A 14,611-nucleotide genomic window follows, 5' to 3' on the forward strand; every position below is an offset into this window, starting at 1 on the left:
AATTGATTTCTGAACTTTGAATTTTATTGTTATTCATGTTTTTATACTGTATTTATGCTGCTTTTACAATTAAGTGTTTTAAATTTGTTGTTAGCCGCCCTGAGCCCAGTTTTTGAACTGGGAAGGGCGGGGTATAAATAAAATATTATTATTATTATTATTATTATTATTATTATTATTATTATTTTCCATTTTCTTCCCAGGAGCGAAATGCTGAAATTGCCCAGCAGCAGAAAGCTATGGAACAGCAAGCCAAGGAGCTAAAGCAGGAAGCTCAGGAAATGGTAGGAGTACATTATTATTATTATTATTATTATTATTATTATTATTATTAATTTGCATTTATAGCTCATTTTTCCTCCTTATGGCAAACAGATTTTAAAATAGAAAGGAAGCAAGAACATTTCAAAACAGTTTGAAACATTTGAAAAACAACTACAGTTCAAATATTCCAAAACATCTAACGCATTTCTTAACTGTCTTTTGGGCAAAAATCCACATTGTTGATGGTGAATAAAGTCCTGCAGTTTAACGTTTTAGCTTCAATTTTTTAAAAAAGGGTGCTGACAGTTGTTAGGAGAGGCCCTCTGTTCCCTTCGCAGAACTGCAATTCCCCAGAGTTCCCTGGGAAGAGGGAGCGATGGCGAAAACTGCTCTGGGGATCATAGCTCTACCCTGTTCTTCTCAGGCTCAGAACTCGCTGCTCCAGGAACGGAAGAGCCGAGAGGCCGAGACGAGGGCCGCCCTCCAGATGCAGCGCAAGGCCCTGGAGGAGCAGGAGCGGAAGATGCGGGGGGAACTCCAGGAAGCCCTGGAGAAGGAGAGGAAACTCAGCCTGGCCTTGCGGGATGAAGCAGCCGACCTCCGCAAGGTAGCTGTTGAGAGAGGAGAGCGATTCTGTGATCTCTGTGACACATAGCTGTCAACTTACAGATTTGAAAATAAGGGACCAGCAGCCTCGAAAATAAGGGATCAGCAGCCAAAATAAGGGATTTTGCTTAGCTTATGCACATTGGGGCTGCCGTCGTCCTGGTGCGAGGAGTTCCATCGGCCCTTCCCCGCCCGAGAGAGAAGGAGGGAGGGAGGGAGACTCTCGCCCGTGAGCCCGGCATGAGGTGGTTGCGGCGCAGCCGCTGAAGCGCCGCCCTTCTGCGTCACTCCCCATCCCCTCCTCTTCCTCCTCCCTCAGGCCGCCTCCGGCTTTCCCTGGCAGCATGGTGGAAGTCTTGCAAGAGAGGGGCTGCCTGCCCGCCCACCGCCACCCATCTCCTCACAGTGTGCCCCTGGGGGGGAAAAGGGAGAGACGGAGACGCGGCAGCTCGTGCGCACGCTCTCTCTCGCGGCAGAGGACCCCGAGTCACTGCTTCCCTCCCGAGCCGGGCAAGCATGAAACCCGGGAAATTTAAGGGATATCATCAATCCGGGACAGCAGAGGAACATGGCGCTAGGATAAGAGAGTTTCCCGCCAAATAAGGGACGGTTGGCAGCTATGCTGTGACAGCCGCTGGCAGAAGGAATGGGATGGAGAGAAAAGGATGCACATGGACCAGGCAGGAAAAAACTTTTGCAGTCTTGAGGGGCACATTCCTTTCTATGGGAGCTGCATGCCAATGGGAGACAGAAGAACAGTACTTTTGTTCTGTAGGCAACGTTGCAGCGGTGCAAATATTTTCCCTATGCACACACATCTTCATCCAGGCCACAAAGAGGCGATATCAATTAAAAGTGTAAAAGAGCATTGGGAAATAATTTATAATGAATTGGGGGAAAAATATTCAAAAGCATCTTTCCCAAAAAAACAGTCTTTTTTGTTGGGGATAATTCAAATGGAAATACCCAGGTGTCAAAAAGGGTTATTTATGTACGCCACTACAGCGGCCTGTGTTTTGTTAGCCCAAAAATGGAGGACAGGCAAGGTCCCAACCAAAGAAGAATGGCAACTTAAACTGTTGGAATATGTGCAGCTTGCGGATCTAACTTAGAGAACAAGAGAACAAGAAGAACATTCGTTTAAAGAAGATTGGAAAATATTTATTGAATATATGGGGGATAATTGTGTACACTTGAAAACATTGGCAGCGTTAAGATAAATTCAACAGGGTAAATAAATTTTGATGGAAGAAACCATGGAATGCTGAATGGCAGGAATGGCCAACTTCCAAGAGACTGCAATCTACTCACACAATTAAAAACTGGCAGTGATCTACCCCTTTTGGGAGGGTTCAGGTCAAAGCTGTTGAGCTTTTTTAGGGAGGGAAGCCCCATTTGGGGGGGGATCAGGGTGGAGGAATAGATATAAAAAGTTGCTCACCAAGAGATCGCCTCACAGCGAGAGGTATCCGTCTTCTGGTATAGCGTTCTAGAGGGCGGGGCGAAGGGCCTGATGGAGGACCCAGCAACCGATCGCGATCCAACAAAACCTCTCAGGGATCGACCAGTAGATCGCAGTTGACCTGTTAGATATCCCTGCTGAATGGTTTAGTTTATATAAAATATGCAGGGATTTAGTGCTATGTAAAATGAACCATTTTAGGGCCACAGGTGGCTCTGTGGGTTAAACCACATAGCCTAGGACTTGCCGATCAGAAGGTCGGTGGTTTGAATCCCCGTGACGGTGTGTGTGTGTGTGTGTGTTTGCGGGGAGTGGAGAGCTGAGGAACCCCTGGTTTGTGCATGGCCTAATGTCCAAAGATAAGTGTTATTGCTCCGCCCACTTTTTTGCCTTCTGCCCCGCCCTCTAGTGGCATGTGACCCCGGAAGCGTTGTCTACAAAGGGATACAGCCCTGGGGCTGATCTCCTTGGGCTGAAGCAGGGTCCCCACCCCTGAGAGGGGAGAAGGAGCGAGTAGGACAGGGAGGTTTGAATTAAAACAGCTTCTCCTGATGTGTTTTTCTGCCCTAGAGGATCCAGGTGTTGGAAGGCGAGGCTCGGGAGAAGAAGGGGGCCGTGGAAGACCTCCGGGCTCTGCTGCAAGCGGAGAAGGCAGAAGCCTTGAGAAAGCTGCGAGAGGAGCTGGAGTTGGTGAGCGGGGAAGAGGCACCCCCTTCGTGTACTCTGGGATCCCCTTCCCACAGAAACAAGAGTTGTAGCTTCAGGATGTTATAGGGGAAAACCTGCTCCTTTTCCCTTATGGGGTATCCAAGAGCCTGTACAGAGTCCTTAGGAGAAAATAACAGAGACCGACCAGAGTATATTGAGAAACAAAGCGGCTAGTAAGCCTGATCTTTATTAAACTGTTGCAACAGGGTCCCCACTCACCACACGCGTGAGGGAGGAGGAACCCAGAACAATGGTGCACAAGCTGTTATATAGACTTTTGAAATCGCCCACCCTGATGCCCAAGACCACCTCCCTAAAACATCCTACGTACATCACAGAAGGAGGTGTTCTACAGTAGAAACGCTGTCTGCCAGGATACCTGATAATGGCCGCTGATTACATTACCTGGGCAGCCTGGCCATTCTTTTGTGATAGTTAATACTTTAGTTCTGGGGTCCCAGGTCCCAGGCTCAACCTATTCATACACAAATATGCCCTTAGGACAGGATTTGTAAGCAAAAATACAATGGGGAGGCTTTTCCATTTCCTTTCTCCTTGCAGACAAATATTTGAGGTCAATTTGGAAGTGTCAAACTGGCTTCAGGATTGCTCTCCTGTACTATTTCAGACACGTGGTTAAATACTTATGTATGTGTTTGCCTTGTACATTTATGAACATTTATATTTGGGACCTTAGAATTCTTATAACAGCAACAACAGTTTGGCTTTGCAGTTCCACCTCTCTCCTCCTCAAAACCTCACCTTAGCACAGCCCTGAAGTTCCATAACCTGCTATGGAAGTGGGGAGCCTGAGGGGCAGCCAGGCAGACCTGGGCTGATGCCAGATATGGCCTGGGAAGCTGCCTTCTACTGTGTCAGCCCACTGGTCCATCTAGTTCAGTATTGCCTACACTGACTGGCAGCAGCTCTCCAGATGTTTTGGGCATGGAGTCTTTTCCCAGCCCTACCTGGAGATGCCATTGGGAACGGAACCTGGGACCTTTTTAGCATGCAAAGCGAGTGCTCTTCTACTGAACTATACTGCCCTTAGCCTAAAAATAAATCAAGACTCTAGTCCTTATGGTTCTTTTAAAAAAAGCAGTTGCATTAAATAGGAAGTTGGTCCATCTAGTTCAGTGTTGTTGGCACTGACTGGCAGCAGCTCTCCCGCGTTTCAGGCAGGGGACATTCCCAGCCATTGGGTACCGAATCTGGGACCTTGTATAAGACTGAATCAGATAAGTGCTGGAGATGCAAAGAGGTGGAGGGAATGTTCTTTCAGATGTGGTGGACTTGTAAAAGAGTAAAAGAGTACTGGGAAATGATCCATAATGAATTGGAAAAAAAATGTTTAAAAGTACTTCCCCTCCAAAAAACAGAGTCCTTTTCATTGGGGATAATTCAGACTGAAATTCCCAGGTGTCAAAAATGGTTGTTTGACACTGCGAACTGTGTTTTGTTAGCCCCAAAATGGAAAACGAGCGAGGTCCTAACCAAAGAAGAATGGCAACTTAAGTTGACAGAATATGCGCAGCTCTCAGGCTTAACATATAGAATAAGAGAACAAGACGAACATACATTTAGAGAAGGTTGGAAAACGTTCGTTGAATATATGGGAAATAATTTTGTACAGCTGAAAACGCTGGCAGCATTAAGATAAATTCAACAGCGTAAATAAGTTATGATGGGTGTGATAATGGAATAGTATAGTTTCTGTAAAACATGCAGGGATTCGTGATATGTAAAAGGAACTATGGAAAGAGAAGAAGTCACTGATATCTTAAGGATGTAAAAATGAGTAAAACAGAAAATTTAATAAAAATTATATATATTAAAATAAAGAATCTGGGACCTGTTAGTCTTTCCACACCGATACCGTGTACAGTGGTACCTCGGGTTAAGTACTTAATTCGTTCTGGAGGTCCATTCTTAACCTGAAACTGTTCTTAACCTGAAGCACCACTTTAGCTAATGGGGCCTCCTGCTGCCGCCGCGCCACCGGAGCACGATTTCTGTTCTCATCCTGAAGCAAAGTTCTTAACCTGAAGCACTATTTCTGGGTTAGAGGTGTCTGTAACCTGAAGCGTATGTAACCTGAGGTACCACTGTAATTGTTAGCTGTGACAAGCCTGGGGTGCATCAGCGATCTCTGATCAAGGCAGCGTGCTTTCTGTCTCTCTCTCTCTGCCTAGGAAAAGGAAAAGTGGCGAATGCAGTTGCAGCGAACGGAGGAAGAGCGGCGCCTCCTGCTGGCCGAGCAGCGCAAGACGTCCCAGGCACAGACTGCAAGGGCTGACGACTCTCTGGCCAGGGAGGTTGCCTTAGCATGCCAGAGACTCCGGGACCTGCTACCCCAAAGGGCTGGCCTGCCCCAGACGCTGTAAGGGTACAAGTTGGATCCAGAGGGGAGGGAGCTGAATGGCATTGCTTTTGCAGAAACACGGAACTCTTCCTGGGTTGAAATTAGTTCTTTACATTTTATCTCGCCTCCACCAGCCCTAGCCACTTTATTTATTTATTTATTTATTTATTTATTTATTTATTTATTTATTTTCAATGCAGAATCATAACAAAAATTACAAACATTGAATCCAAAATAATACTATACAAACAAAAATCCCCGGAACATATAGGAAAAAAAAAAAAAACAGAAAACGAAAGAAAAAAACAAAACAAAGGAAACAAGACTAAACTAAACAACAACGAAAAAGCACACATCTACAGAAAAAAAACCATATCATTACGTACATAAACACAAATTGACTTCCTTTCTTTGTTCTAAGACCTCAAAAAATTTACTCTTACTGTGTTGTTGTGTCTAATTAGATTACTTCCACCTTGGTACTTTTTTTTTTTTTACACCATTTTTCTTTTCCTTTAACCCTGTAAAGCATCATTCATTACATACCAATATACTAACTCCAGAACAATGTTTTTTCATATACTCTTTAGCACAACCCCATTCTTTTAATAATTTCTGGTCCGATTGTCCCCTTATGTAAGCTGTGAGTCTTGCCAGATTTATGTATTCACAAAATTTAATTTGCCAATCTTTCACTGATGGAATTTTTCTGCCTTTCCAGTTTTTAGCTATAAGCATCCTGGCAGCTGTTGTTGCATAAAGGAATACTTTCCTTTGATTTTCGGGGATATCATTTGTAATTAAACCTAAAAGGAATGCCTCCGGGTTTTTTCTGAAAGATATTTTAAACATCTTTTTGAGTTCTTCATAGATTTCGTTCCAGAATTGTTTAATAGGTCGGCATTCCCACCACATGTGAAACATTGTTCCTATTTCTTTTTTACATCTCCAACAGGTATTCGATTTTAATTTGTAAATTTTAGCCATTTTTACTGGAGTTAAGTACCATTGGTACACCATTTTCATAAAATTTTCTCTTATTGTATAACATGCCGTGAATTTAATATCATATTTCCATAATTTCTCCCATTGGTCCAGCCGAATTACATATCCTATATCACATGCCCATTTAATCATAACTTCTTTTATTTCTTCATCCTTTAATTCCCATTCTAATAATAAATTCAGCCCTAGCCACTTTCTAGCTTCCTGCCTTTCATGGACTCATAGAATGGCAGAGTTGTAAGGGACCCCTGAGGGGCATCTAGTCCAACCCCTTGCGATGCGGGAATCTCAGCACATGATTCCCCCATCACCTCTTTGGTTTGTTTGTTTTTTTAGCTCTGCAACCTGATTTCAGGGGGTGGGGAGGCTTTGCTTTTATTTCTCCAAAATAGCTTCACACCTTCCTGTTGTCTGCATATACAGTTTACAGTTTAAAAAAATAATAATTATTGTTTCTTACAAATATAACACATACTACAACAAAGAAAAAAGAAACAAAACCACAAATCTAAACAAAAAAGAAAATAAAAACATAACAACAAACACCTAAACAACACAAATTAATTGATTAATTAATCTCCTAACCTCATAAACATATTTTTGACTTCCTGTGGGCCCACCCATCTGAATTTCCTTGTATTTGAATGTAGCAGTTTTCTAATATCATTAGTAACACACAATATTCCAATTAAAATCCGATTTCTTAACTTTTCTTGAAGTTCTAGATCTCATTTATTTAACTAATTCCTAATTTAATCCTAGGCCTATTTGGTGCTTTCAAGTAATTTCTAATTTTTAATATTACAATATTTATTCAAATAGTCTTTAAATTTCTTCCACTCTTCTTGGTATTCCTCTTCTTTCTGGTCGTGGATTCTTCCAGTAAGGTCAGCCAACTCCATATATTCCATCATTTTCATCTGCCATTCTTTCACAGTTGGTAATTCTTGTGTTTTCCATTTCTTGGCTACCAAAATTCGAGCAGCAGTTGTGGCATACAAAAGTAACTTTACATCTTTCTTGGGTAATTCAAAACCTATTATATCCCAGTTTTACTTCTGGTCTTTTGGGTGTTTAAAAAAAAGTTGTTGTTTTTTAACTACAATCCCCATTGACTGGAGTGAGGGCAAACCTCAGGTCCAGGGGGCCAAATCCGGTTTCGAAGTCCTTAAAATACTATTTGTTGCTATCAGAGAGTTGGCATCTTATCTATGGCCCATGTTTAGCCTGCACATCCCACCCCCCCAAAGAGTTCAGGCACACAGTTCCCCCCCCAACATGTTATCCTCACAACAACCCTGTGAGGCAGGCCAGGACAGTTGTGTTCTCTCAGTCAATGGGCCACCCAGTGATTTTCACAGCCAGCTGGGGATGAGTCCAACAGCCCAGTCGCTAAACCATGGGAGTACCTTGTTTTTCTCCACAGGCTCGCGTTGGCCTGTGGCTTTGCGGCCTGTTCGTGCGTTGCGTTTACACGGAGGAAGGGATTGTGTGAATTTTTTAAAAAAATAATTTTTATTAGTTTTAACATATAAATTATAAAACATACCACAAAACTTCACCACTTATACAATCTTTTTTTTGGACTTCCATCAGCGCCTCTGATGATCCACCATTTTAACCGCATTTTATGCATTTCTTAAATTCATATTGCCTTTAATTGTCTTAACTAACCCTCCTCCCCTTAATCCATTTTTGCAGTAGTTCCAATAATTCTCCTCACAAAACTTCTTGCAAACCTACAAACGTAGTCTGATCATCACAAATACTTTTCATATAATCTATAAATTTACTCCAGTCTTCTGTGAATTTCTGGTTCCGCCGATTACGAATCCTTCCTGTTAGTTTATCTAGTTTTGCATAGTCCATTAATTTCATCCTCCATTCTTCTTTCGTTGGTAATTTTTCTTGCTTCCATTTTTGTGCCAATAATATTCTTGCTGCCGTTGTTGCATATAAAAACAATTTACATTCCTTTCTATTTATATCACTTCCTACAATGCCCAGTAAAAATGCTTCTGGAGTGTGAATTTTTTTTGGGGGGGGGGGTTGACCTGCTAAGTGACTTCACTTTCCCCCAAAGACCCCGGAAGTCCTGGCTGCTATCTCAGGCTACCTCTCTTCACCCCCCAAGGAAGCCAGCGCTCCTCTCCTCCAGCCACGCCCTCCGGGCCTTGCAAAAGGTGACGGAAGAAACTCAGCACTACCTCCGAGAACTAAAGCACGAGGCAGAGGCGCAGAAGCACCAGGCCCTTCAGACCCAGAGGGAGAAGGTGAATGGAGTTGAGCTGCCATCTCTTGCCTGGGGGTGGAATATAACTAAGGCAGCCTGGGGGCCACTGAGCAAGGAGGGTTTGGGATCAAACAGGTTTGCTCCATTAATGATGGGAGAGAAATTGGCTGCCGGCCAGAGCGCAGAACACCAGAGTGGAGTACTGTATTTTTCGCTCTATAAGACGCACCAGACCACAAGACACACCTAGTTTTTGGAGGAGGAAAACAAGAAAAAAAATTCTGAATCTCAGAAGCCAGAACAGCAAGAGGGATCGCTGCACAGTGAAAGCAGCGATCCCTCTTGCTGTTCTGACTTCTGGGATAGCTGCGCAGCCTGTATTCGCTCCATAAGACGCACAGACATTTCCCCTTACTTTTTAGGAGAGAAAAAGTGAGTCTTATAGAGCAAAAAATACAGTATATAACCCCAGCTCAGTAGGAGGCAGCTTTTGATACATCCATTCCAAGTGCAGTCCTCTAATTGTCTGGCCAACTGCTGTGCCTTTTCTGCCATGTCAGGAGCGGGAGCTGAGGCAGCAGCAGGAGAAGCTTCACCTGGAAAACCAGTCGGCTCTAGATGCTCTGAAGGAGCAACTAGTCCAGGTGAGCAAAAGCCGCCGCCCCGCCCCCCCCCAATAGCTCTGTGCAGCTGTGGCTGCCTTCCTCTGGATTTTAACTGCTGTGTTTCATGCAATGTCAGAGGTAAAGGGTAAGGGACCCCTGACCATTAGGTCCAGTCGTGGCCGACTCTGGGGTTGCAGCACTCATCTCACTTTATTGGCCGAGGGAGCCGGTACAGCTGGCCAGTGTTGGCGTACAGCTGGTCATGTGGCCAGCAGGACTAAGCCGCTTCTGGCGAACCAGAGCAGCACATGGAAACGCTGTTTACCTTCCCGCCGGAGCGGTACCTATTTATCTACTTGCACTTTGATGTGCTTTCGCACTGCTAGGTTGGCAGGAGCAGGGACCGAGCAACGGGAGCTCACCCCGTCATGAGGATTCAAACTGCCGACCTTCTGATCAGAGGGCCCGGGTTTAAAAGAACACCTATCCACAGCTGCACATGCAAAGGAAAAAGAATGTTCAGCCCACAAAGCATTTCTTAAAATTATAAAATAGTCAGTGAAGTAAAGCTCCTCTTCTATAATGCTAGAACTGGTGGAAGCAGGTTCCATAGTTCTAACTATGCACTGCTTGAAGAAATATTTTCTCTTTTCTACCTGGAACCTTCCAATTTCATTGGTGGCCCTGAGGCAGGGATGGCCACCAATTTGGATGGCTTTAAAACAGGATTAGGCAAATTCACGGAGGAGAGGGTGGCTCCACGGTCAGAAGGAAAGGGGCAGGAGGGGAGAGGTGCTATTGTTTGGTGGGGCTGAACACATCCCTGTAAGCTGGTGGGAATCTCATTCCAAAGGCTAGGAAGCCATTCCCAGCTATCAGGAGCCCAATTCCTGTCCCATTTGATGGAACATCAGCCAACCATTCCGGACAAAGGTCAGCCACCATCTGTGGCAACATGGAACAGGGTTGATGCTTGGCGGTGAAAATGTTTGCCAAGCCTGCAAGTTCTGCTGGGGAGTCAGATCATTGGCAGCTCTCCAGGGTTTCAGGCGGGGGGTCATTCCAGATCTAGCACCCTTCTTCATGAAAAGCTCTGCCACTGAGCCCGGGCAATCCGGTTCCCCTTCAGGAGCACCTGGAAGACATCGCCACCTTGCAGAGCAGCTGGGTGAAGGAGACGGCGGGGAAGGAAGACGCATCGCTACGCCAGCAGCTGCAGAAGGATGGAGAGCAGCAAAGCCAGAGAAGTGGGAAGGGCCGGACATCCTGCCAACTGGCCAGTGAGTTTAAGGAGGAGCTGGAGGTGGAGGTGGAGAGGTGAGGACCCCAAGAGCTATCTGAAAGTACACGTCAATTGGGAGAACGGGTTACACCCATGGTGAGAGGTTTTGCGGTTTCTCTCTCCCCTTGCAGGCGCCTGTCCAGGGACAAGCCCATGGATTTTCACAGGAACCTGGAGGCATCCGGTTTGGAATTCAGACAGTTCTGCATGGTAAAGGTGAAGGGGCGCTTGGGAGGCGTTTGGCAAAGGCCTGCCCCCTTTGGGCAATGTGAGAGTTGGGACCCCTGCTCTGTTCACACTGAGCCACTGCCTCCATGCACCTCTCTTGTCCAGCAAGACTGCAGTCCAGTGCTAGAGCATCAGGGAAGGGGTGTGATTCAGCAGCAGAGCATCTGCCTTGCATGCAAAAGGTCCCCAGTTCAATCCCAGGTAGGGCCGGGAGAGACTCCATCTGAAATCCTGCAGAGCTGCTGCCAGTCAGTGCAGATGATTCCAATCCAGATGGGCCACTGGTCTGACCTGGGTATGAATCTGGGCAACCATCTTGGGGCATAGCTGTCAACCGTCCCTTATTTGGCGGGAAACTCCCTTATCCCAGCGCCGTGTCCCACTGCTGTCCCTTATTGATGATGTCCCTTAAATTTCCCGGGTTTCAAAGGAAGCAGCTCCTCTCCCTCCCTCCCTGCCGGCCAGGGAGGAGGGAGGCTCCAACTGTGTTGCTTGGCTGCCTGGCCCGCCCCCCTCTGGCCTCCGTTCACCAGCCTCGGCGCCCAGGAGCTCCTTCCCGCCGGGACTGGCGGAAGCCTCTGGCCCTTCCGCCGCCATCCTCCTTGCGGCCGCCAAACTGAGCGTCTGTGCCTGGGGCCTCCGCTCTGCCCGCCGCTCCCGCTAGGCCGTACTGCAGTTGCGCCGCTGAAGGATCCGCATGAGATGGGCAGTCTGGCGCGGCCTATGAATTGCTGAGGAGCCTTGAGAGGAGAGCAAGGGCAACCATAGAGAAAGCAGTTCAGAGAGAGGAGGAGAAGAAGGTGCTGGCAGGTGTTCCAAGGGCTAACCATAGAGGGGGAAAGCGGAGAAAGGACCGCAAGCGCTTCTCCCATAGATTTGTAGTGGTAGACTAGCATAGATGGTCTGATCTGCGGGTTTACTCCGGGCGCTATTCCCCCCCCCCCTTCCTCCCGCCCCTCCTGATGGAACTGAGAGCTGCACATGGAGCATGAGAGAAAAGATACAGAACTGCAGCAGCATCTTCGTAGCTTGGACTTTGTTTTGCGCAAAAAGTGGTTGCTGCTTGTAGTTATTTAATTGCAGTGTTTCTTCAGCTGGTGTCTTGAGCAGCAACCTCTGGAAATGAATGGCTAAAAACCGGCGCTGCTCTCCAAAATTATCTGGTCCCTTTTAACTTCGTATTTCAGCTGGTTGGCTGAAATCCCTTATTTTGGCTTCTGATCCCTTATTTTCGAGGCTGCTGGTCCCTTATTTTCAAATCTGTAAGTTGACAGCTATGTCTTGGGGCCACATGCCAGTGGTGGGCAGAGCCCAAGGCAAAAGTGGGCCAGGCAACACGAGTTTTTTACCTTTGTACAGTAGGTTAGTTTCCACTCTCTGCCCTCCACCCAAGGGACACAGTTGCAGGACAGACTCTAACTAGACAAAAGCACTTGAGGGGGCTGTATCCTTGGGGAGAGTCTGGCAGGCCAGACTGAGCCCTGGAGGGCCTCACCCCTCCTGACGTTTGTCTCTCCTAGTTGATGACCTCAGTCCTTTCTGCTGCATTTTACAGCTTTTCCTTCCTCTCTCCTACCTGCTTTTTGCAGGGCCGAAATGAATACCTGCACCCCGGCCCACTCTGTTCTCCGGCACTGAATGCAGACCCTTTCTCCAGCCAGCGCCTCTTCAGCACCCCAAGACTGCTGCAGCACCTGCAGAGACGAATCCGAGAACTGAGGGCGGAGAATGCCCTGTATTGCAGAGGCAGCACAAGTAGCTATGGCCATTTGCGGGGAGATCTCACCTGCAGAAGCAAGGCAAGAGCTTGTTTCAGCTCTTTGGGGACAGGGGAGTAGAAAGGACAAGGTCTTAATTCCGCAGGAGCACTGGCGGGGTGGGGGGGGGAACCCACTGAGAATTATTTGGCTTACTGAGAAGCTGTTTCAATTTTTTAAGGCGAGTTTCTAGTCCATATGGGGGAGAAGATATGCTTGAAAGTGGCCTGCGGAGTACCGAGAAACTGAAGATTTTGAATGGCTGTCCATAGCATTTCACAATGGCGAGCAAAACAAAAATTATGCATTTATCTATATTTTGCAGTCTGTTATTTTACATGTGTGTGCGTAGCATATTGCATTTTCCTGTACAGTGGTACCTCTGGTTACGTACTTAATTCGTTCTGGAGGTCCGTTCTTAACCTGAAACTGTTCTTAACCTGAAGCACCACATTAGCTAATGGGGCCTCCTGCTGCTGCCACACCACCGTCGCACGATTTCTGTTCTCATCCTGAAGCAAAGTTCTTAATCCGAGGTACTATTTCTGGGTTAGCGGAGTCTGTAACCTGAAGCGTCTGCAACCTGAAGCATATGTAACCTGAGATACCACTGTATTTTCCACCATTCCACCTCACTGACTGGCCCTGAATTCTAGCAATATGAGTTTTCTGCCTGATCCACTTTCTCCACAATCGCATCATCTTACACATCCTGTATCCCACGCCCCTTCCTGCATTTCAGAGGCACCTGACATCAGAGCTCTCCTCCTCTCAGTTGCACAGGAAGAGCAGCTGGAAGTAGAACAGTCCGAATGGGACAGATGAGGCGTCACAACAGCGAGGAAGTCGGAAAAGCTTCACCCAGTAATGGTGCTTTGTGCGGAGTACAGCAGAGGAAGGAATAACCATGACCGGAAGAGCAGATTTTGAAGCTGCTGGTTTGAGGACATCACAAGAGCTCTGAAGCTGGAGGTCCAACTCGCCCAGCTTCCTGTTCTCACATTGGGCAACTAGATGTCTCTGGTGGCCAATTAGATGCCTCTGGGAAGCCTGAAAGCTGGACCCGAGATATTAGTCTCTTGCAGCAAAGAATCATGTAGCACCTTAAAGACTAACACATGTATTCTGGCATAAGCTTTCATCGGCTATAGACTGCTCCGCAAACACATGTGCCATCTACAAGTAGGAAATTCATTTTTATAATACTAAACAGAGAGCCAGCGTGGTATAGTGGTTAGTGTCAGACCTGGGAGAACCAGGGTTCTAAATCCCTGCTCAGCCATTAACCTCCCTGCCCATCACTGACTCTCAGCCTAACCTACCTCACAGGGTTGTTGTGAGGAAAAAATGGAGAGGGGTCAAAGCATTCATGCCACATTGAGCTTCGAAGAAAGGTGGGATATAAATGTAACACATAAAATGATGTGATGGGGAACTTTTTTTAAAAAAATAAAAGTGCTGAGTTTGGGCAGCTGTTTGCGGCTAATCTGGTCAGTTGTGTGATTATGGCTATAATTGTGCTATAATGGCAACCAAGGATGGCAAAGGGTTCCTAAGAGATTCCTAGCAAGTGGTGATAAATTTGTCAGAATAAGCCTTTATCTTTAAAAAATAATAACAGTAGGATTTCTAATCAAATTTTTGAAATGGAAGTAAAAGGAGTTCAAATTGATGATGCTGAACAAGAACTAGACAGTAAGAACTGTTGGATAGTGGAACGGTATCCCTCAAAAGGTGATGGAATCTCCTTCATTGGAAGTTTTTAGCAGAGATTGGGGGGGCACCTGTCAGGGATTTTCTTTAGCTGCAATTCCTGCATAGCAGGGGGTTGGACTAGATGACCCTTGGGGGTCCCTTCCAACGCTACAGTTCTGATAAAAGGTCTGGAGATGTCAAAACAAGAATCGTCCCAAGTCATGTGCTCACCCTCTTCCCTATAATGCAGGGATAGGGAACCCTTTTCTTCCCCAGTCTGAGTTTTAGTCACAGTGAGATAAGCAGAGTGTGTTGTTGCGTTTTATTTCTGGCTTTGCCAACCTGGTGTGCTTTGGATGTTTCGGACTACAACTCCCATAAGCCCCAGCCAGCGCACACACCAG

At 46.3% G+C, this 14,611-nt stretch overlaps 2 protein-coding genes across 2 annotated transcripts in view; both read left to right on the plus strand.

Annotated features, from left to right (window-relative positions):
• The window catches only part of LOC310750936 (uncharacterized protein), a gene marked incomplete at its 5' end in the record, with an annotated part of 28,571 nt that extends 19,904 nt beyond the window's left edge, over positions 1 to 8,667 (plus strand). The window contains 5 exons of the mRNA XM_083589332.1: positions 204 to 284; positions 689 to 871; positions 2,903 to 3,022; positions 5,233 to 5,426; positions 8,542 to 8,667. Of these exons, the coding sequence (XP_083445458.1) occupies positions 204 to 284; positions 689 to 871; positions 2,903 to 3,022; positions 5,233 to 5,424 (576 nt within the window). The 3' untranslated portion in view covers positions 5,425 to 5,426; positions 8,542 to 8,667. The remainder of the gene's footprint in view (positions 1 to 203; positions 285 to 688; positions 872 to 2,902; positions 3,023 to 5,232; positions 5,427 to 8,541) is intronic.
• Positions 6,844 to 13,951, plus strand: LOC310751281 (uncharacterized protein). Its single transcript, XM_083590564.1, has 6 exons — positions 6,844 to 8,680; positions 9,201 to 9,284; positions 10,375 to 10,562; positions 10,659 to 10,737; positions 12,345 to 12,554; positions 13,255 to 13,951. Exons 1-6 carry the CDS (start codon positions 8,420 to 8,422, stop codon positions 13,312 to 13,314), a joined length of 882 nt encoding a protein of 293 aa, XP_083446690.1. The 5' UTR covers positions 6,844 to 8,419; the 3' UTR covers positions 13,315 to 13,951.
• Positions 13,952 to 14,611: the final 660 nt, after the last annotated feature.

Source organism: Podarcis filfolensis, assembly GCF_964270895.1.
Source record: "Podarcis filfolensis genome assembly, chromosome: 16".
NCBI classification, from domain to species: Eukaryota; Metazoa; Chordata; class Lepidosauria; order Squamata; family Lacertidae; genus Podarcis; species Podarcis filfolensis.